This window comes from Pipra filicauda, unplaced genomic scaffold (assembly GCF_003945595.2).
Source record: "Pipra filicauda isolate LSUMZ 115617 unplaced genomic scaffold, ASM394559v2 scaffold80_size11013439_pilon, whole genome shotgun sequence".
Lineage (NCBI taxonomy): Eukaryota > Metazoa > Chordata > Aves > Passeriformes > Pipridae > Pipra > Pipra filicauda.
In genome coordinates, this window is record NW_024104987.1 from 2,932,794 (window position 1) to 2,953,833 (window position 21,040).

The 21,040-nt window shown below is 41.8% G+C and overlaps 1 protein-coding gene across 3 annotated transcripts in view; it reads right to left on the bottom strand.

Annotated features, from left to right (window-relative positions):
• Positions 1-294: 294 nt before the first annotated feature.
• The window catches only part of CEP112 (centrosomal protein 112), a 155,777-nt gene continuing 135,031 nt past the window's right edge, over positions 295-21,040 (bottom strand). For 2 of the 3 annotated variants that reach the window (XM_039390287.1, XM_027749647.2), the window contains 4 exons: positions 17,487-17,576; positions 4,022-4,123; positions 1,577-1,637; positions 295-736 (listed from right to left, as the gene is read on the bottom strand). In XM_039390287.1, coding sequence (XP_039246221.1) covers positions 1,590-1,637; positions 4,022-4,123; positions 17,487-17,576 — 240 coding nt within the window. In that variant the 3' untranslated portion in view covers positions 295-736; positions 1,577-1,589. The remainder of the gene's footprint in view (positions 737-1,576; positions 1,638-4,021; positions 4,124-17,486; positions 17,577-21,040) is intronic. The other variant, XM_027749648.2, reaches the window with a different exon arrangement.

A 21,040-nucleotide genomic window follows, 5' to 3' on the forward strand; every position in this document is an offset into this window, starting at 1 on the left:
GATCATCATGGAGAGCTGGCATGTGCCCACACAGACTCAAGGCCAACTCTTTTCCAACAATGCCCATGTTATCACTGAGGAAGGACTTCCCTGTGCCCAGTGCACACAACCCCAACAACAGACAGAACTGGCAGCAGGGCCTGCCTTGTCATCATGGTGTTTTCCTCCTTGTGCCAAGATTATCCCTTGAAACACAGCATATATTCCCAGTTAACAAAGCCATACAAAGCTCCTGTGGCTCCTGAGGTGAGTGAGTGAGATGCCCGAACAGGACAATAATGTCAAAACAAAATATAACAAAATAATAATATTTTAATCTTATGTAAACACATGGACACAGAACAATGTCAAAATATGTTAAAATATCTTGGACAGTAATAATAGAAAATGGGATTTTCTTCATGTTTAGGAGTGAAAAGAATGGTATTGGGAAGTAATAACAAAAATATTAGTAGAGCAAAGTCTACTTGCTCAGTAAGTGAGCTCAGCATGGAGTCAAATTATATCAAAAGCATAAGTCTGTAATAAAATAATGATAAAAAAATAATGGAAGGAAGATACAACAAAAACCATGCTGGCACGAGCAATGAATATGTTTTCATGAACTTCATGAAAATTTCTGTGCTAACAAAAGAGCCAGTAACCTTTGCATTCTAATTTACAAGAGCCAAATCTTCAAACCTATTCAAAGCAGTCCATTTGGCAATCAAAGAGATTCCACCGTTTCAGCAGACACCTGAAAAGGAAGAGATTCTTGTTAGTTATATCTTATTATTATTTTTACTCTAAAAACACAACAGACTGAAAGCAGGGTTGGGTCCAGTGGGCAGCGGGCCTGGAGCTTTACATTTATCTAACAAAGTTACCTATGCTGGACTTACTACCAAGAATCTATGACATTTTCAGTTTCCAGCTAGCTAATTCCTGTTAACAAATAGTTTAGGATTAATATTTTCAGACAACTTTCACGCTTCTAACATTTTCACAGTTGTTTAAATAGCTTACAAACGTTCACAGTATTTTTACAAGAAAACCCTCACGTGAGATATGAAATACCATCAAAGCCTATAAATATAATAAAAGATGGAGTGGCTTTCCTAGGAAGCTTCCTTGCACTCACCTCTCCACGTGAATCACTCACTCTAAAGGCACAGCAAGGCTTTTTATGGCTGCAGCACTTGCCATAATTTATATTGGAGGGTGTAAATGTCTGGAAAAAAAAAAAACCTCGGGCTCGTGGAGATCCGGCCCTTTGAAGATGTGATCTGTAATACTATGCATTGCATCATTGTTTTCTATCTTAAAAGGAGGTGGCATCACTGCAGAGCTGCAGCTGTGCTCCGAGCCACTGCCTCATCCTGAACGTGGAGGCAAAGCCCAGACTTGCAATGCACCTGCAAGTTCTCTAATCTTGCTCTAATAGTCCTGACTAAGCACTGGGAAAAAAATGCTCTCAGATGCTTGTTTACTGAAAATAAGGATCTTTTCAAACAGCGTTTTAATTAAGCCATAAAACTTCAAGAAGTGGGATCCACAGGTGTGAAATGCTACAAATGGATCAAAGATAATCCCGTACTTTTTTTGGCGTGTCAGGCGTTCGGGTCTTCCTGGAGGATTCTTTTCTGCAGAAAACTTACCTGTAAAACACATCCCACATGAAAATATGACACAAAACTCCAGATAATATATTTGCTCTCCTTTCATAAAATGTGGTTTTTCTGGTCTCTCCTGCCTAAATAAAATGCAGTAGCTGCACAGGAGAACTAATACTTGATAGAAGACTCTTCTCAGGGCTTCTCTGGTGCTGCTCCAGCTGCCCACTCTCTACTCCTTTAGGAACAGAGTCAAACCAGTTGTTAAACCCAGCTGGTGGTACCATACGGGTTATGCAAGGGCTTGGGAGCTCCAGTTCTCCTCTCAGCCCCCATGTGATTCCTGTTCTCTGATTCCTGCTTTTCTGCTCTTGTGATGAAGGTACTCACCTGTTCTCCAAGTGTGGGAAAATGAATGTTTATTAATGCACTGCATCCACTGCTGGACATCTCCCCAGGAGCAGACAACCAGGCAGCCTCCTTTATATTTAGCAACATTTGCAGAAAACTTCACCCAAGCCTCGAGTATTTTCTTTTCCCCCCCCCCTGTTTATTTTTATCCCTCGCTCGGTGCTCTTTACCCAGCCCATCCTCTTCATCCTCCTCCAACAATAAATAATCCTGACAGGTGCAGAGATTCCACTGCCCTTCTTGTCTTGATGTTTTTTCAAAGAGGAATTCCAGCAATTTTCAAAGAGCAGGACACCTGTGCTTCAGAGAGGGCCCAGCTCCCCGAGTGGTCTGCGACGACAGCGTGCTGCTGGAAACACAGCCAGCAGCCAGGAATTTCTGGGAGAGCACCCAGGTTTTTAATGTGTGTGGAGTTACTTTCACCTCCTTTGAAACGCTGTTGCTGCTCTCACAGAAGCCCTGCAGGTGGATATCGGATTCTACCTTTTTTTAACTCATTAAAAGGTGTGGTGTTCTTGTGTTAGCTCAGAGTAATGCTTCCTACCAGGCAGTGCTAATTGTCCCTTTTAAAGAGTCTTTAAAAATAGCTTTTTACTATCAACTGGAAATAGATTTGGCCCACTAGACCCTTAACTCTTTATTTCCCACAATTTATTTAAATGAGAGAGAGCATCACTTCCAGCAGGGATCCCTTGAGGTGGAGGCAAGAGTGTTTACAACCAAAGTGTTGAAGTTGTGTCACCACTTGCACAGGGAAATGTGAGTTTCCACTATGAAAATTTCCTACTTCCACTGAAGGTGGCCTTTGTCAGGGCAAGTGTCTCATGCAGAGCAAAAAACGCTAAGGAATAACCCTTATGCGTTGCAAAGAGGAAAAAAAAGGGGAAAAAACCCTAAATACTTTAAATTACTAAAAATCTCCACAGGGAGACATTGCATAGGAAAGGGAAATGGAGAGTTTACAGATCAATAATTTCTTGAATGGTCCTGAAAATTGGTATAAGAAGTGTGCTGGTGCTGAGCCCAAACTTGTCCAGTGTGTCCTCAGGGCTCCTGCTCTTCCCACAGCTCCTGGCAGCTCTGAGTCACCAGCCCTGCTCTGTCCCTCAGTTCTTCCCTTCAACCAGGACAGATCCCAACTCCTGGTCCTTCCCAACACATTGAAATGCACAGTCCTGCACCAGCCATATGTGAGCACTAACAGTGTTTTCCTTGGATTCCCATTATCCCCCAGCTATGACCACCCTTCTTTATTGCTCTTTATCCTTCCTCATGTGAGGTCAGGCAATGATGACATTTTGTTTTCTTCCAGCTCCCAATGCACTGAGCAGAAAAGCACAAAATAACTTCTGTAGGAACCATGTGCAAGAAACACACCCAATTAATCAGCTGTTCCCTATTTCCAGTGACATTTGGATATTCCTATTAGCCAATTTAATGGTCTATTGCATATAAATCACATTGATTCTGCATTACTCTAGAAGAGCTTGTGGTTTGCAATATTAAAGAGAAAACATTACAGATGTCTATTAGGGCCTCTTTGGAGAGGAAAATGCAGAAATACCACAATGAACATTTGGACTAATATGTTATAAGAAATATCATTTGTATTATTATATAGGCTGCAAAGAAAATAAAATTATTTCTAATCCTCTTCTGCACCCTTTATAGGCAACAGCTAAGTGATTCCTGCAGGAGAAACAGGGTAAGGAGGATGAAAGTTAACTGTGTGCTACATTTGAAAGGTTGAGATATAAATCCATAATGCTGAACATCACACAATTTTTCCTGTAAAAAATCTGGGATAAGATACAGTCTGGTAGCTCTCAAGGTGAGGAAACTGGAGGAGAAAAGCCTTGTGAAAAATGACTGAGTGAGAACCACGTGAGTGCTGCCATATTTTGGTTTTGAGACTCATTCAGTATTTTTGGCCAAATTTTAGATGGTCATAATGTCCTGTCTAGAACAGATGGTTTTTATCCAGTCCAAAAAGTTGAAGGACAATAATAAGAATTTACCTGAGATTTTAAAGATAAAATGGTGTCTTCAAGCTCCTTTTTTGAGGCTGCTGGCATCAGCCCTTTAAGGATTTTTTCATATTCTTCTCGTACATTGATCAACTGTAAGAGAACAAAAATAAATTTATATATAAATGGCTACTCTTAGATGCTGGAAAGTAATCTTTTTTTTCTCTTCTTTTGCCCAAATTGGAGTCCAAGTAAACACAGAATTGGGCTATCAAGGGAGAGGAAGGAGAGAGAAGAAAGAACAGCAAAGACTCCTAAGGAGCAGAAGAGGTAAAAGAGACAAAGAAAGGAAAAAGAAAACATAAGAATAAAAATATATGGAGAGGAAAAAAATAATGAAAAAAAACCCAGGAAGGCATTACTTGGGACGTGGCCTGAAGAAGCAATAATCATTCTTAAATCCATTTTAATTAAGCATTTATAGAGACATACACTTTGCAAACTGATAGAAGTTTTCTTTTTGTCTTAGGTATCCGAACCAGGTCACTGGAGAGACATTTGTCCCTCGCTCCCTTAGGCAAGGTGAATTCCTGTTTCCTAGGAACTTTTTTTTTACAAAATTTCTCAACTTCCAGGTGCCTTTAAGGATTTGGTTTGGTGTTTGTTTGTTTGTTTGTTTTAAATTCATCATACAACTATTTTTCACTGCACTTTGCGTCTTCCTCAACTCCAGGGAGGCTCCGGGACTTTCAACAAACAGGTTTGAGCATCCTGGACCTGTTACGAGGCCAGATGTTCACCCCAAAACAAGGAGGACATTTTAGCCCTTAACCTTATTCCACAGATATTGAGGAAACAGTGTCACGTGAAGATGGATCAGCTGGAAGGGTTGTGCTTTGTGTCCCTCCAGTAGGGTTGGATTTTGGTGAGTCTTGAGCCAGGATAAGTCCAGAGAGTCTGGTCCAGGTCAGTCCCTCACCCAGGACACGCTCACACTCCTTGTTAGTCCTTGGCTGAATCAGGGCCTCACATCTGTACTTAACTTCCAATAGGATTAACTGCTTAATTCAAATTAAGCAAGGACTTAGGTGTTTTTCTGGATTAGCAGCTGAATATGTAAATAAAGGATGAAAGGGACTCAATAGCAGATTAACTCATAAAATACCTTTAAACTTTCGAATTGAATCCTTTTTTTTCCCCCCAATAGTTTACACTCCAACGCCATTTGGGGCTAATTTTTAGTTCCCAAATCGCTGAAATCTTACCACTGCAACCACAAACCAAAAAACCTCAGCCTTAAAACCTGGAGAAGGCAGGAGTTCCAAGGCCCAGCTCCAGCCTGGAAGGAGCAACACACGCTCCCAACACGTGAGAACAACCCGGCTCGGAGTTCACCCCCAGCCACCCTCTCACGGGAAAAGCAGCTCCTGCCAAAATCTGCGTTAACAATTATCAATACAAAAGGGATAAAACAATCCCGACGAAACGTTAGGAAAATTCTCTCCGCCCTGAGTCATCCCCCGACACGGCAGAGAAATCGCCAAATCTTTATGCAAATGGGCAATTAGAGGCTTTCCTTGGGAACTGCGAGGAAGTGATGCCACTATGCAAATCTAAAGAAAGAAAGAAAAAAAAAAAAAGAGGTGAGACAGGGAACCTTGTTTGAACTCTGCCTGTCTATAAGCCAGCGATCGAAATTTATGTTTTTGAAAGCTACGCCAATAAATTTATGCTACTATTTCTATCAAGGCTTCCAAAGTAATGCCTAGGTGCTTTGCCAGGATAAATATTTTCTGAGCCAACAGCTCGTTTGGGTGGGGACCTTGATAGAGCAGAAACATATATTTCAGTTGATTCAACATGTTCCATTTATTCTTGGTGAGACGAGACCAGAAACAGGCGGCCAGAGCAGCAAAATGCTTTTATTTCCTAAATTTGGAACAATAAAGATCTATTTCATGGGTAAGAGGACCTACATGATCACCTGGCCAATACGTAGATGGCAACAAAAATTTTAATACAGCTGTGTGAGGGAAATAAGAATGTTCTAATTGTGAGACAGCTTTCTTGAAACCAGGTCACTGCTTTTAATAGTTTAACCTGTAATTGTCCTTTAAATACGTGCTTTCACAATGCTGGTAATGTTTGCTATTAACTCTGTAAAGCAGCAAGGGATCATTCCCTTTTGACAGAGGTGTTTCTTGGAAAGCCAGGAAGAAATATGTGCCATGCTTTAAAAAATAGAGATATATTATAGGGTCAGCTGAAAGTGGAGAAAGAAAATGAGAAACAAGCCCTGGTAGCTGCAGCACGGCTTGGGCTCATTCCTTACTCTGTTATAGAGAGAAGACACATTTTTTTTTTTTTTGCAGTGAAACCTGCCCTTTTGGATACAACTCCAATTTGTTGTAGAAGACAAAATATGGCACTTTCAGCTGTGCTCACTAGTAATTGCATCACAATATGATGAAAATAAGTTCCCAGCTGTTTCCTGCCACGTTCTGGTGAACAACCTGCTGGTATTTTTGGCTGAAGTCACTATCAAGGTTTATTGACCCAAGAGATTAAAATAGTGCATGGCAAAAGTCTAAATCACTTCTTATAACTCCAACTGGGCTGAGGGATGCTCATTTTAATGATGGAAGGTTTTTATTTTTTAGCACTTATTTTTGACCAATGAAAGCTATGTCTGCAGGGATATGTGGGGTTTTTTGTGCCTTAAAGGGCTTTTTTGTTCTTTTATAGCCTCAAGCTGCCTCCCTAGGATCCACAAATACTGTGTCTCCTCTTGCACTCTTGAGGGATGTTTAAAATTGCAATTCTTCAGCCCTCAGGAGGGCTTTAGTCTGCTGGATGAGGATGGCTCTATTTCATTCACCGTTGTGCTCGTTTTTCTTCAGTCCTGAGAAAGCCTTTTTTTTTTTTTTTTTTTTTAAATTCATTTCGGTGAGTTGATTTAATCCATGAACCCCCAGGAAGGTTTTATAGCTTTTAATATTAAGCTGCCACACTGGCCTTTGTTTATTCAGGTTGGTGGCTAACATATGAGGTTTTAGAGTTTTGCCATCAATCATCTTTGGTGTCAGCAGGGACAAGGGAAAGCTGAAGCTGCCACACGTAGCTCATGTGTGCTCAGTCACACGATAAATTAGGAAAAAAAGAAGAGACAAATATTCACACCATTATACAAAGTGATGCCAAAAGCAGGGCAGCTGAAATTTCACAGACTCCCAGTTCATGAAGTTGGGCATTGACCAATCTCAAAGACATAAAAGTGGGGTTTGATGCCCAGAAGAGAAATATCCAAACCTGAGCTTTCCAAACCAAGCAGTCAGGCACGGCCCAATGCTGATCAAGAGAATCACAGAATTGTTTAGGCTGGAAAAAGCCTTTAGTCCAACCATTAACCCAACACTGCCAAGGGCACCACTAAACCATGTCCCTCAGCACCACATCTACAAACATCTTAAATCCCTCCAGGGGTGGTGGCAGCCACTTCCTCGGGCACTAGTGCAAGATGAGTTTCAATTTTACCACTTCAGGAACTCTTCAGGTGGCACAGTTTGGTTTTGCAGCCACTCATCATCTCTAAAAGCCTCAGAGGGATGTTTGTGGGGCTGGGTTGGAAGCAGTGGGAGCACCGAGGAGGAACAAACCCCACTGACACTTTGCTGGGTTCCAGTCACTCCCCTTCCTTTTGGAAAGAAACAACTTAAGCACAACCAGGAGAAACACAGCATCTTCAAGATGACCAGATGCATTTTAGCCCATGTGCTGAAAACAGCCTGCAAAGCAGAGGATATTCCAGGTCTCTTCCACCAGATCCTACTGAGGTTCCCAACAGCCAGATCTTCCCTCCTTACATCCAAGAGGTCTGTGATGCTGAGTTCACCCAGAACACACTGGCCCTGCTGCAAAATATCTGTCTCATTAAAAAAAAAAAAAAAAAAAAAAAAAAATTCAAAAGCCCCAAATAATGGAATCTTCTCCAGATTTCCCAGCTGTAAATGACTTTATCTGAACAAGAAGAGCATAAGGAAACTGCAAAAGAAACTTTGAAGCAAACAGTGCCAAAGCAAATGAAGGCACCACAGAAGAGTTGTTGAAGTTCCTTTAAAAAAAAAAATAAATCTTGTCTTGAAGGGCATGAACACATTGTGTTTATGTCAGATAAGAATCAAAAGGCAGTTCAATTAACTAGGGTGCTGTGGGTTTTTCAGTTATCTTGATTTCTGCCTGTTTGTAATATTTATGAAGGATAATAATTCCACATGTGCCAGGAAATACTAGGATAGTGACCAAAAGGCATAATTAGGATCATTTAATTGTTATCAAATTTTCTCCACGTTTCAGGGTGAGTAAGATGAGAAAAGTAATTTCCTGTCTCTCTCAAGTCCCTTCCTGCATTATTTAAACAATTGCATGTTATAATGCTGTTTAAAAGAGAAAACTCCTTAAAAAGGTTATGCATCTGTTCTGCAACACACATGAATGAAGACATGAAAGATCTGCTGTAATAAATCTGAAAACAGGTTAGGGTACCAAAAAGGTAAAAATAACTCCTTCAGCCTTAGACAAATCATTTAATCTCAGAATAAAGTCTCCTCCTTCTAAATGAAGGTAATGATAATAATGATATTGCACAGATCAGCTTCATTCAGGTGCTGTGAACACTGCTGAAGGAGTTTTCTGAAAGCACTTTGAAAAGGGCACATGAAGGACAAATCACTACAAATGCCATCCCAACTAAAAAAAAAAAACAACACCCTAATCAAGAACAGCACCAAAACAAACAAACAAAAAACCCGAAAATGCAAAGAATGATTAATCACTGCTCCTTTGTATCCTCCCTAATTGCAGGGACTCCTCCTCTGCTTCTCAGCACTCCTGAAGTCTAAGTGAGCACAGCTCCACTTCCACAAAACCTCTGTGGGTCCAGATGTGCCCCTTCCTCCCTCAGCCAGCCTGGGACACTCTGGGCAGTGTCTATAACCCAGGAACCAAACCAACCAAAACTGGCAATTTCCTTAAATTTCAGAGCTCTCCGGTTTCTGCTGTAAGAGAAAATTTAACCGGAGCTTGAAATCTGCTGAAAACAATTTTTCCTAACGAGGGATCCAATGATGTATCAATTGTTTCAGTGAAGATCAAGGCCTGAATATTTGTCTTTTCAGAAAATAATCCAGCACGAATATCTGCTGCTTTTCAGGCCACATCCTCTCTCCTTTCAGGCAGTGGGAACTTCGGCTCTTGCTGTGCCATGGACACTGAAATATGGCTCCTCCAGATTTAGAGGAATAGAATGCAATTTGATACAAATGTTCTCAAGTTCTTAAGCAAAGTAATGAACGCCATAAATCCCATGAATTTGGCTCAGCTGAAAACAGTAACCGAGCGAGATCAGCTGAGCAAAGTCATTTTGTCAAGTGAACACCATGTTGTTCTCCACTGAGGAAATACTGCTGGAGCACCTCCCCTGTCCTGACAGTTTCAATAAAACATAAATTGGTGGCATAGACATCCTCTTTGTTTGTCTGTCTTGAGCTAGTAAAGCATCTGAGAGTCCAAAACATTTTTGCCTTGTTGTTTTACTAACCCAGGGGACCTCCAGCCCTGCCGAGCTCCAAGCTCCAAGTCCTTTTTTTTTTTCTTTCCCCCCAACCTGCATCCAAGTGGCCTCATTACTTCAGTGGCTTGTATTTCGATATCTTTCTTTTCTTAACCAAGATCTCCCACCTGGAAAATCCTCTGTTTGTAGTTAAGCAATCTGAGTCCATATAATTCATCGCTGCAAAGGAAGGGAAGGCAGGCAAAGCTTTTGGAAAAAAAACCCCACCAGTGGGCTGCATATGGCAAGAACAGGATTCTTGGGATTAGGCGAGTTGGAGAGGAATAAAAGCTTTCACTGTCAACACCATGGAACAACCAGGAATGTTGTGGCTAGAAAATTCACGCTGTTCTCTCAACCTCCCCCTCTCCAGGGCTCTGCTATTGTTCCAGCTGGGATTTGGAGGATCCTGGACTTATTTTCTTCTCCTTCCAGATGATTCATTGCCGATGCCATCTTTGTTCCCTGAGCATTATTTCCCTCAGCTCTTGTCAATGCTCTTCATTTATAGGCCCGAGAGGTTGGTGTTGCAGCAGGAGGGTTGTCCCCTCCATGGGGTGATGGTGACAGGGGGGGACACACCACTGACACCCCCTGACTGGGAGTAACCAAACCCGAACCAGCCCAGCTGCTCCCCAGTGCTGCTGGGCCAAAGCTGAAAACACAGAATCACAGAATATTCCGAGCTGGAAGGGACCCACAGGGATCATCCTGTCCAACACATGGGGTTGATTTCTGGCTCAGCCGATTCCTAACGCACTATCAGGGTAGTTCAGTCTGAAATAAAGCAACCCTGACACCAGCGCTGGAACACATTTATGCATTTCAGTTTTACATTCCAGCACATGTTACCTTCCACAGAATCCCTCCCATCCAGGGTGGGAAGGTTCCAGTGTGTGGTACAGGAGGTGCTGAGTGCTCACCAACGCCAGCGAGAGCTCCCAAAGCTCAGCAGCAGCAGGATCAGGCTTGAGATCTTCACACTGACTGTGTGAACAAGCAAATCTTTGCAGATAATCATCAGAAGCTCCTTTTACGATCACCATGTCCAAGAACCAAAAATCCAATCAGCATCTCAACGGGAAAACCAGCTGCCAGGTTTGCAGAGGGTTGGGAAGGACCTGCCCAGCTTTGGGCAGGGCAGGAGACACCAGGGCTGCGCTGCCCGGAGGGACTTCTGAGGGATGGCACTTGGGGGTGATCAAACTGACAACAAAATAATGCTTCAGAATTTAAATGAAGGTAAAGATCAGCATAAAGTTGGTCTTTTCCAGTCTTTTTCTGCTCCATCCAAGCCCCTCATCACTTAGAAAAAGAGAGTGGGACAGTTCACTAATTGAACAGGCACCGCTGGGAGCCCGTTCTGGAGATAAGGTGTCTCTGCTCTGCTCTTCTGTCATCTGCTGGCTCCTCCATCCATTCCCATTTCTCCTTTTTTTTTGGATTCCCTGCTTTAAGTACCAGCCTCTCTGTCCCTTGTAGTCCTACTTTAACTGCTTCTGAAAGAACAAAATCCCCTTAATTGATAATATGCAAGCAAACCACAGACGCTCTCAAATGAGGTGCTGCTCTCTTAAAAGAAAGATCTTTTTCTCGTTCACTATTATTTAAGACGAAGAGCAAGAAAACTGACATTTTAAAATGCTCTCTAATTCCTCCACACTGGCATATGTTTCTATTCTCTTTTGGTAACAATTCTCTTTTTCCTTTTAACTCGTCGTTCTGTACTTTCTGTTTGCTGCCTTTCTCCAGCTGGCCACCTCATTCCAATAATTCATTCTCTTCTATAAAGTAGGTGTATATTTGTGTATTTTCCAGTTGTGCCTGATTACCAAAGCTAACATTTGATCACTGACTTCCACACGTACATCATCATCATCGACGCTTTTCCCTTTGACAGTTGCACAGTTGGTGAGAGCCTTCTCTCCCACAGTTCCTGCCATATGGAGCTCCTGGGAACTTTCAACTCCATTGATTTCCAGCTCCTTTCAAATCCCACCTGCAAAGCTGTTTTTTTGTGTTCGAATCTCAGCTTCTATCTCCTTCTGCTAATCTGAAACTTCTCGCTGTACAGAAACATTTCCCATATTCATTTTAATTCTCTTTCCTTTCATAGGCAGCCATTAAAGAAATATAAAATGTGCCAAATGCAAAACTATGATTTATTCTAACAATCCCAGTCTTAATTAAAAGAAATGGGGGCCACCTTTGCATCAAAGTGATTAATGAATTTATCAGTGGAATTGTGTATATGGTGAACACGAACCAATGTAAACAGTGGTAGAACTGGGCTCCAAATAATGTCTGTGGTCATTTTATTGTACCTAAATCCATGTCCTACCCCTGGAAGTGTTCAAGGCCAAGTAAAATATGCTTGGAGAAATCTGGTCTAGTGGAAGGTGTCCCTGCCCATGGCAAGGGACTGGAACTGGGTGTTCTTTAAGATCCCTTCCAACCCAAACCATTCTATGAAGTCAACACTGCCATACACCTATAGAGGCACCTATATCCATGGAAGGTCTCTTACAGAGATACAACCAGGATCAGCCTGATTCTTCCCCATCAGCCTCCGTTGGGAAGGCTGAAAAGAGACTTAAGAACACCCTCAGAACTCAATGCTGTGGTCAGTGTGCACCAAACAGCCTGAGCAATGAGCTCACACTCACATCCCATTCTTCGCTGCTCCTCTGTGGCTCTCCAACATCTTCTTTTGAGTAGAAATATTTTTAATTTGAAATTTATCCATTATAAGTAGTTAGAAAAGAAATCTTCTATTGTGCAGATGTGGAACCATCCAGTTTTCAGGTGCCAGCCTGTGGGGAGCTACATCCCTCTGCCTGTTGGCTCCTTCCTTTTTTTCACAGCATATGAAATGTTTTATGGGAGGAAAACAGCTGAAACACACGGGTCCCTCCTGACCCCAGTGCTGGGGGTGTCAGCAGAGCAATGGATGGAGGAGATGACAGAAGGTCCTCCTCAGCTTCCCAGAACTGCAGGAAAACCAACACTCTTCAAACCCATCCTCTCTGATGGGTGCTGGTCACACACAGAAACTGCAGGAAAACTATTTCAACGTGACCAACATTCGGTGTTGCTGCTCTTGAAAGTCACGGTGGAAATTTCTTTCAGGTTCTCCCTCTCCTCCCCACAGCCCCAGAGGCTGCTCCCTGTGAATCCCTGCTGTGATTACCATCGCTCACATCCACACTGAGCTTCCTTCCCACTTCTGTGGGAGCAGGAATGGGTCTCTGGGGGAGAAAATCTGGAAGCGTTTCAGCGACGTGGGTCGAAGCAAGCAGAGCAAACAGCAGGATTTCCTCACCACCTCCAGTCCATCACTTCTTGGTTCTCAAGTTTCCAAAGTGCTCCTCGGCCCGGTGAAACAAAGGCTGCCTCCATCCTCCTCACCTGCAGCTGGACACAAAGCCAACCTGGACTTTTAAATACATAACCTCGAGCTTATTTGCCTGATTTTGGGTGACTGAGAAAGACAACACTTTGAGGAAGTCTGGAAACTCAAGGCAGGGGCCCCAGATTGTCACCCGATGGCATTTAAAACATTTTGATACCTTTAAAAATCGTAGAATTACAGGATGTTTTGGGTTGGAAGTGACCTTAAAGATCATCTCATTCCAATCCTTCTGCCACAGGCAGGGACACCTTCCACTAGGTAATGTTTCTGAAAAGAAATCTGGACCAAAAGCCCTAAACTAAAGGGATAATAGTACTCAAGTGTTCCAGCCATCAGATTAAGAACTACTTCGGACTCACACCGTGGACATCAGTGTATGTTGCTCATTTGTGTCTCACTGATTCCTTGCTCACAGCTCCACAAATCCTCTGGCAAGCAGCTCTGTTCCCAGCAAGGAGAAGGTGTGGCAAACCTTAGAAGTTCTCTGTGCTACACAGCAACTAAAATTTCAGAAGGATGCATCACAGCATTCGTCTGAGAACAAATATATTTAGTTGGCATGGAAACAGTAAGTTGGGCTGAGTGTGGTAAATATCCAGCAGTCATGAAAAATCAAGCAAGTCAGGATAATAAACATTAAAAATGAACACTGGCTGAATGCTTTTGAATCATGGCTCTTTTACAATTATCACTCCTGTTTTCATTTGAACATGAGTGAAATCCACTTAAACTAAGCTGTTCCATTTTATGCCAAATACTTCTACAACATCCTCATTCAGATAACTCCTTTCTCCCTTTTTTATAATCTATTTGAGGAAAAAGAAATTAAAGGGCTGGAAATCCCCATTGCTATTCTCCTTCGTTTCCTCAGCAATATTAATGAATTGAACATAATTGATTTTCTGTCTGAGAGAATCTCTCTCCTTTAAGACTATTTATGAGTTGACTGCTTGAAGGAGTATGGTTTGAGTATCTATAATGTTGCTACTTCAGTTTTTTGCAAACACAAAGAACTTTTCCCCCTCTATTATCCCCAAATTTACATCATACCCAATCCATCCCGATAGCTAAAACATTAGAACAAGGAATGAAAGAATAGGGGTTTTTTTCTGAGAAAATTCTTGCTCGTATTTCTCAAAAGAGAAATTCTTGCAGCTTTTCAGTAAACTGAGTTGGGGTTATTATCCTTCCAAAAAAGGGAATTTGAAGTTAAATTAGGTATGTTAAAGAAATCTAGGGAGTAAAGCAAAAAGATCACCACCATGAATTTTTACACAGGCCCCAATTAGGCAAAATTTGTTGCACATGCCTAAATTCCTGAATTCATTAAGGACATGCTTAAGCTCTCAGTGATGTATGTCATTTTTAATTACACACTCACAGTATGTAAAGTCTCCTGTATGAACAACTGAGATTTTTTTAACTGTGACTGACAAATGCACAAAGCCATTTGACTTAAGAGAAACATTTTTAGTAGGATGAAAGATATTTCTGTCAGAATTAGATCCAGACATGTATCAGGGACAACCAAGGGATACGCTCACCCCAAGAGGACATGATAAGGAACACAACCTAAATGGGATCACTTGACAAAAAGCTGATATCCAGAGCTATGTAGAACTGAGATATAAGAAACTTCCAGGCTGCTTTTAAAGGAAATGGTTTGGACACACCCACATTTCCTAGAAACCTTCCCAGACTGTTTTAACTGTCTTGGGACTATAAATTAAAAAAAAAAAAAAAAAAGTGAGTTATACTTCATTTGCTGCCAGTTTGCCACTTTCCACGAATACAATTATATGTCTCAAAAAGGTGAACTTCTAAATTTTGAAGGAAACATCCAACAGTTTGACATGGGGAAAGATGATGCAGCTCTGAGACTGCAATCCTAAAGTGCAGCATTACTGAACACACGGATCATTGTCCTGGAACACCAGGACAGAGACAGGACAACCTTTATGGAAAAGATAAAATTATTTAGGCTACTCAAAATGGGAGAAATCCCCAATACTTTTGACAAATGTGATTGGAACTCATCGTCCAGAGAACCACTGGTGAGACAACACGGATACAACGTGATTGCACCTACTCACACTGAAAGGGGACAGGAAAAATAAAGAGGAGAAAACACAAGTTCAGCCAAGAACATGAAGTATGGGAGTGGAAAAGCTCCACAAAAACAGCTGCTGCTCTCCAACTGCAGCGCCACACTCGGCTCTGCACAGACAGAGTCCAGCGCATTTTCCCCCCTTTATTTATGGGATAGTTTGTCTCTGTCTCTCTGGATAATTATAATAACTAAAGGTTAAGTCTGTGTGATCACCAGAGGGTCACTGTAACAAAGAGTTAAAGCTCTGCAGCTCTGTCAGTCACTCATGGAGACTGAAGAGTTATAAGGACATTGCACTGAAAAAACAGCCAACATGGAGCACCAAGATACCACCCAACAAGCCATAACGAGAAACAGCTTTTTATTTTTAATTAAAAGCACAACAAGATGTTTTTTCATGTCTCATTCATTTGTTTGTTGTTGTTATAGAATCAAAACACAAGATTTTTCCTTTTAATGAAAAACAGAAGCTGTTTAACCCTCTCTCCTCCTTATTTATAGACATGTAAAAGCTCGGGAAAGTGGCTTTTGTAACAGTGCCAGCACAAATCTCCGTGTTTTATGCAGTTCTGATTCAGGCAATCTTTGGTAAAAGCAGAAAACAAGTTACTGCCTTGAATATTTCAACTCCCTGATCGGCTGATGAGTCGTTAACTACTGTTAACACTTGATGAACATGTTTACAGGTGCCCTGGCCAAACATAATCACTGGAAAAGTGTCAGAGCCGTCGTTTTTACATTTTTCCTCTGGAGAGATAAGCAGAACTAATGAATTAACCAGTCATGGAGAAGACACACTAACAACTTTCAAAATGTTTGTCTACAAAACAGACCAAAGCCACCTAAACAAAACCATCCTCAGTGGTTCCAGCTCTTCAGAAAGTCCCAATGGATGAATGGCAGAGCCCAGATCACTGATGAACTTGGACATGAGTGTTACCAAACTCTGCCAACACAATCTTGCAGGAAAAGCTCAGAGATGGACAGTAAACTGTAATTTAAATAACATTTCTGTTCTATCATACTGGGGAACAACATGCTACTGGCTGAGCTCGTCCTTCATTAATTTAGTGTGGACAGGATAGTTCTGTAGGTTGGTTTGGAGCAGATGATGAGGAAGAGAAAACCCTGAAGGCAGAAAGGGGGGACCACCCTGTGGATCTGCATGTCAGGCCTTCTACCTCTGTATTTCACAAGTCATTTTCTTGGTTTCTTCTTCTGGATCCTCTCTCAAAATGGGTCAGAAAACATCAAAGAAAAACATAAAAAATGGACAGATTTGGAAGGGGATGTCTCTCATGTGCAGCCAGAGCTCTTCCCTGGGAAGGACAAGCACGTCTTAAAAGAGCTAATTGTCCTCCTCCTTTTCCAGGAGACTCTGAAGCCAAAATGCAAGGCTTGAAGGCCAACTCACTACACCAAATTCCTCATCAGCTAAAGATGAACTTGGCCCAACATCTGGATTTGGGAGGCAGAGGGGAAAGAGAATGGAACAGTTAATTACTGACACTCCGGAAATGGGAATGTGAAAGAGGATTCCCATGTGCAAGTAGGACAGCAACAACCATGGAAAAAATATATGAAATTAATGACCATTAATCTTCTACAACCACCCCAACTTATTCCTGCAGGTATGGAGTTAGAAATGCTTTATACAGGATATAAGCTATTGATACTGTTGACTCAGCACCAAATAAAGTTCTCAAATGCTGAAAAACCTGATTTGTATTAGAAATCTATGAAGTCCTGTCTGATTCAGACATTCATCACCTGTATACTTGCCTGACTATTTTAATTTAATCTGGTTTGAATGCAGATCATTGACCTTCTGTTCCAAAACTAGTCTGTAAACAACATACACTATTTTGCTCAAAGCACACTAAATCTCTGATTCCACTGAAAGTGTCCAGAAAAATTTCAGCACTATTAATCATATGAAATTGTTTACAGACAACATGTTAGGACAATGAATACAGAAGATCAGGAATAAAGATTATTTTTAGCTCAGATACCCATCCAATTATAATTCTCTTCATACAAACCATTAAACAACAGGTTTGAATAGTCTCAGAAACCTCTATTAAAACAGTACAGCCAGCTGAAAATAGTCAGTACAAAATAAATGCATCATTTAGCAGCCAGAAAAGCCGAAATACCAACTTGCAACAGAGAGCAGGAGATAAGCATTTGCCTGAAGGGTTCAGACAGTTTAATTCTCTTTTATTACCAACAAAACAGAAAAGAAAGCTGGCTGAAAAATCTGCAGGGAAATATGTGCCTTTTTTTTTTTTTTTTTTTTTTTTTTGCTTTGAAGGAAGGTATTCTCTAAAACCACAGGACCTCCTTGCCCAAGGGAAGGGGATGGGGAGGGGGCAGCACCCAGTACCTGCTCCTGGGCCTTCAGCTCGTGACGCTGCAGGTTCCTCTCGGCCGCGTACACCTGACTGCGGTAACTCTCCAGCTCGTCCTGCAAGGCCTGCAACGACACCAAGGGATGCAAAACACACCCTGAGAAACACGGGATGGCAGGAAAACTCACGGGTCACGTCATTCCACCAGCTGATCAATAAGGTGGTGCACGGTGAGGGTGAGCTCCCAGCAGGACTCGGTGCTGGGAGGTGACAGAGTCACTCTGGCCACTCACTGAGTCGATCTGCACAGGTAGGACCATTGAGTGAACAGCAGTTATGTCTTAATAGTTCTACTTTATTATAATCTGCAAGTATTCATACTAAAAATGTAATAAATACCCTCAATGATTGGGAGATAAACGGAAGTGCTGCAGTTGCAACCACGGCATTTGCGAATGTCTCAGAGTTTTGCTGTCGTCTTGTTCAACCCAGGGACAGTTTTGCAGTGTACCAATAATTTTGCCTTTAAGCCAGAAGAATAATCCTCTCTCTGGAAAACAATGCCTGGAATTTGCAGAGAAAATGTATTCCATATTCCTGAAATGGGATGCTGGCCGAGACGAGGGGCTCCCCTCCCGCCCCGCAGTCAAGTCTAGCATCTGATCTACAAATGAGTATAAATGGCAGTGAATAAAAGGAACATTATGATCATGTCACTTTACCACAACTATCCAATCTTTATTTAGTTCAGAAGTAATCACTTCTAAACCAAGCCCATAAAATGCATGGACAAATTTATTTTGTCATTATTGTTCTTCTTATATATTTATTTTTATTACAGCAGTCACTCAGGGCCTTGATCTTTTTGTTATATGCTTAACAAAGGAACAGCGTGCCCCAAGGAACTGATAGTCTATGTTATTTCTAACAGATACACACCAAACAAACAATACAAAGTTTCAAAGATTTTTTTTTTTTTTTTGAAAGTTTCCTACTCATTGTTGGATGTTTGAATACACGCTTAACATTTACTTACACATTTACTGAAAGCTTAGTGATGTTGTCAGCTTGAATAAAGGCATTGTTAACTGCAAGTGCTGACTCGAGGCAAAGTGCACAATGTGGAGGGGGGATTGACACCAACACAGAGGCGGCTGCAGCCTCAGAAAGGGAGTATTTTGAGTTATCTTTTGTATGGCAGGAAATGGGGGCATTGATACCCATCAGCTGGGAGAGGCAGGGCTGGACCTGGGAAGGGGCTTGTGCTGGAGATATGCCACTGAGGGAGCCTCCAGTGCTGCTTTTTAAAAAGCTGAGCTGCACCCTTGAATTACAGAATCACAGAATCACTAAGGCTGGAAAAAACCTCCAAAATCATCAAGCCCAACCTTTGACCAATCCCACCATGCCCACTCAGCCATATCCCAAAATGCCACATCTCATCATTTTTTGAACACATCCAGGGCTGGGGACTCCACCACTTCCCTGGGCAGCCCCTTTCAATGCTTGACCACTCTTCCAGTGAAGAAATTTTTCCTAATATCCAACCTGACCCTCCCCTGGTGCCCCTGCCTCTCCCTTGAGAGGACACACCAACGAGCCCACGGACTCAGGGCACTTTGCAGAACACACCACGTGGTTGATGTTTGCTTCCTCCAAGCAGAACACCCCTGAATAACTCAGGATCATTAAAAGTACTCGTGGGGCAAAGATTTAACAGAAAAAAAGCCTTGCTCTTTTCCACAGCCCCGAAATACTGTCCTCTCCAATAATTTACAGGATAGAATTGCTATTGAGATAAGAGGACGAGTTATGATAGATCTTGCACGCTGTTTTGAAGTGATGCCAGACATCAACTTTAAAGTCTTATAGCTGTAAGACTATTACATGTTCTGATGCCAAAAATTGTAACCAGACCCAAGCATGAACTTCAAATCTGCCCAGGGACTTTTACGCTATCACAGCTTCTGAGCAGTGTTGAAATCCAGGCTTTGAATGTACAACCCGTGTTCAATACTCAACAAGTCTTGCAGTACCAGGAATTTGCATTAACATAACGAAATATATGTGGGAATTATGCGGGAATTGCAGGCTTTTTGTTTTCTTTTTGTACATCTGATCTCGTGAGGTAAAACACAAACAAGCACGCTCGGATTTAAAAACTAAAATGAGCAGGTCACACAACGTAGAAATGCAATAAGGAGAGGGCTCATTCCATGTATCAGAAATATCACCAAACCCCCAATTAATTTGACAAAAGTGCTGCCATAAGCTCAAAGTGTCCAGACATAACCAGTCCAGGATGACTCTCAGGAACATTCCTGGAGCATGTTTTGGATAAAGTACAAAGTATGACCCATCTTCTCCTGCTATTTCAGGGTCAGCTTTTAAAAGCGAAAAATAAGGAGGGAGAAAACCTTGCCCCACATCAGTCATCCTTCCCTTGTGCTCAAGAGCAAGTTTGACTCTTTCACAGGGCTTTGAAGTCAGTCAAGAGATGGGATGTGTATGTCCAAATGTATGTGTTTACCTACAAACATATCTGTGCCTGAGAACAGATTTATGTCACGCCCAGCACACAGATCTGCAAGTCCTGAGCACAAAACAGGATCTCAGATTGTTCCTGCTCAAAGACAGCAACCACATGGTGGCAAAGAGAACTGGTGCCCTGCTCTTTCCTCCCTTCACTTCTCCCTTTTTACTTTTCTTCTTTACAACAAACATGTTCCTCAGAGGATAAAATGAGCAGTTCCTTTATAAATCTGAGGGTTTGCAACGCATCTGCAAGTGATTTCATTTGGGAAATTCAGATAACACAGCCTTTGTTAGGCTCACCTACCCGAGATGGTGTTTGCCAGCACGGAGCACACGTGTTTTATTTCATTATGAGGGCAGAAAATGTCTTAAATTTAGAAATAAGGTATTTTTACTATGGCATGTAAGTGTAGCAAACTATCAAGTCTTACAGTCATCCATTCACCAGTTGTCCAGACCAGAATATACTGTGAGCTCACAGACTTTTCCAATCACACCATAACTGCCTGTTGGCAGGTTTTGTACTGAAATGGCAAAAAAAACCCCCCAACTAACTCCTCAGATCAATCACAAATACCTCTAACTAGACACTTTTTGGCCTATTGCTGCATTGCACACATTCCATGAGTAATTAATGTTCATTGGGCTATTCCAGCTTTTCTATCAGCACAATGACAGGAAAAGTAAAACCAAAAGATCAGCATTTGATCAAGGCCGTGCCAAAAAGAAAAAGTAACATCAAAATCTCAGGGTTGCTGTGGATTCCTGCGTATGATTAAGCTCTGAGAAGAGTAATTAGAACTAAGCAAGCTTGTTGCCCATTAATTTCCTCGGAGGAATTACGATGGATGTCACGGATAATGCACCTTTTTAGAGATCCCGTTGAAAGCTGTCTCTATTGTCAAAAAGCTTCATATGCAGTGGCCAGAGCCTGAATGCTGATGGCTACTCCTGAAGCTCCCAGCACCCCCAAATCTTCTTCTGAATCAGACAGGGAAGCTTTTGCCACGTAGAAAACTCTTAAAAACAGAAGAGAACCTACCCCAGTACATCC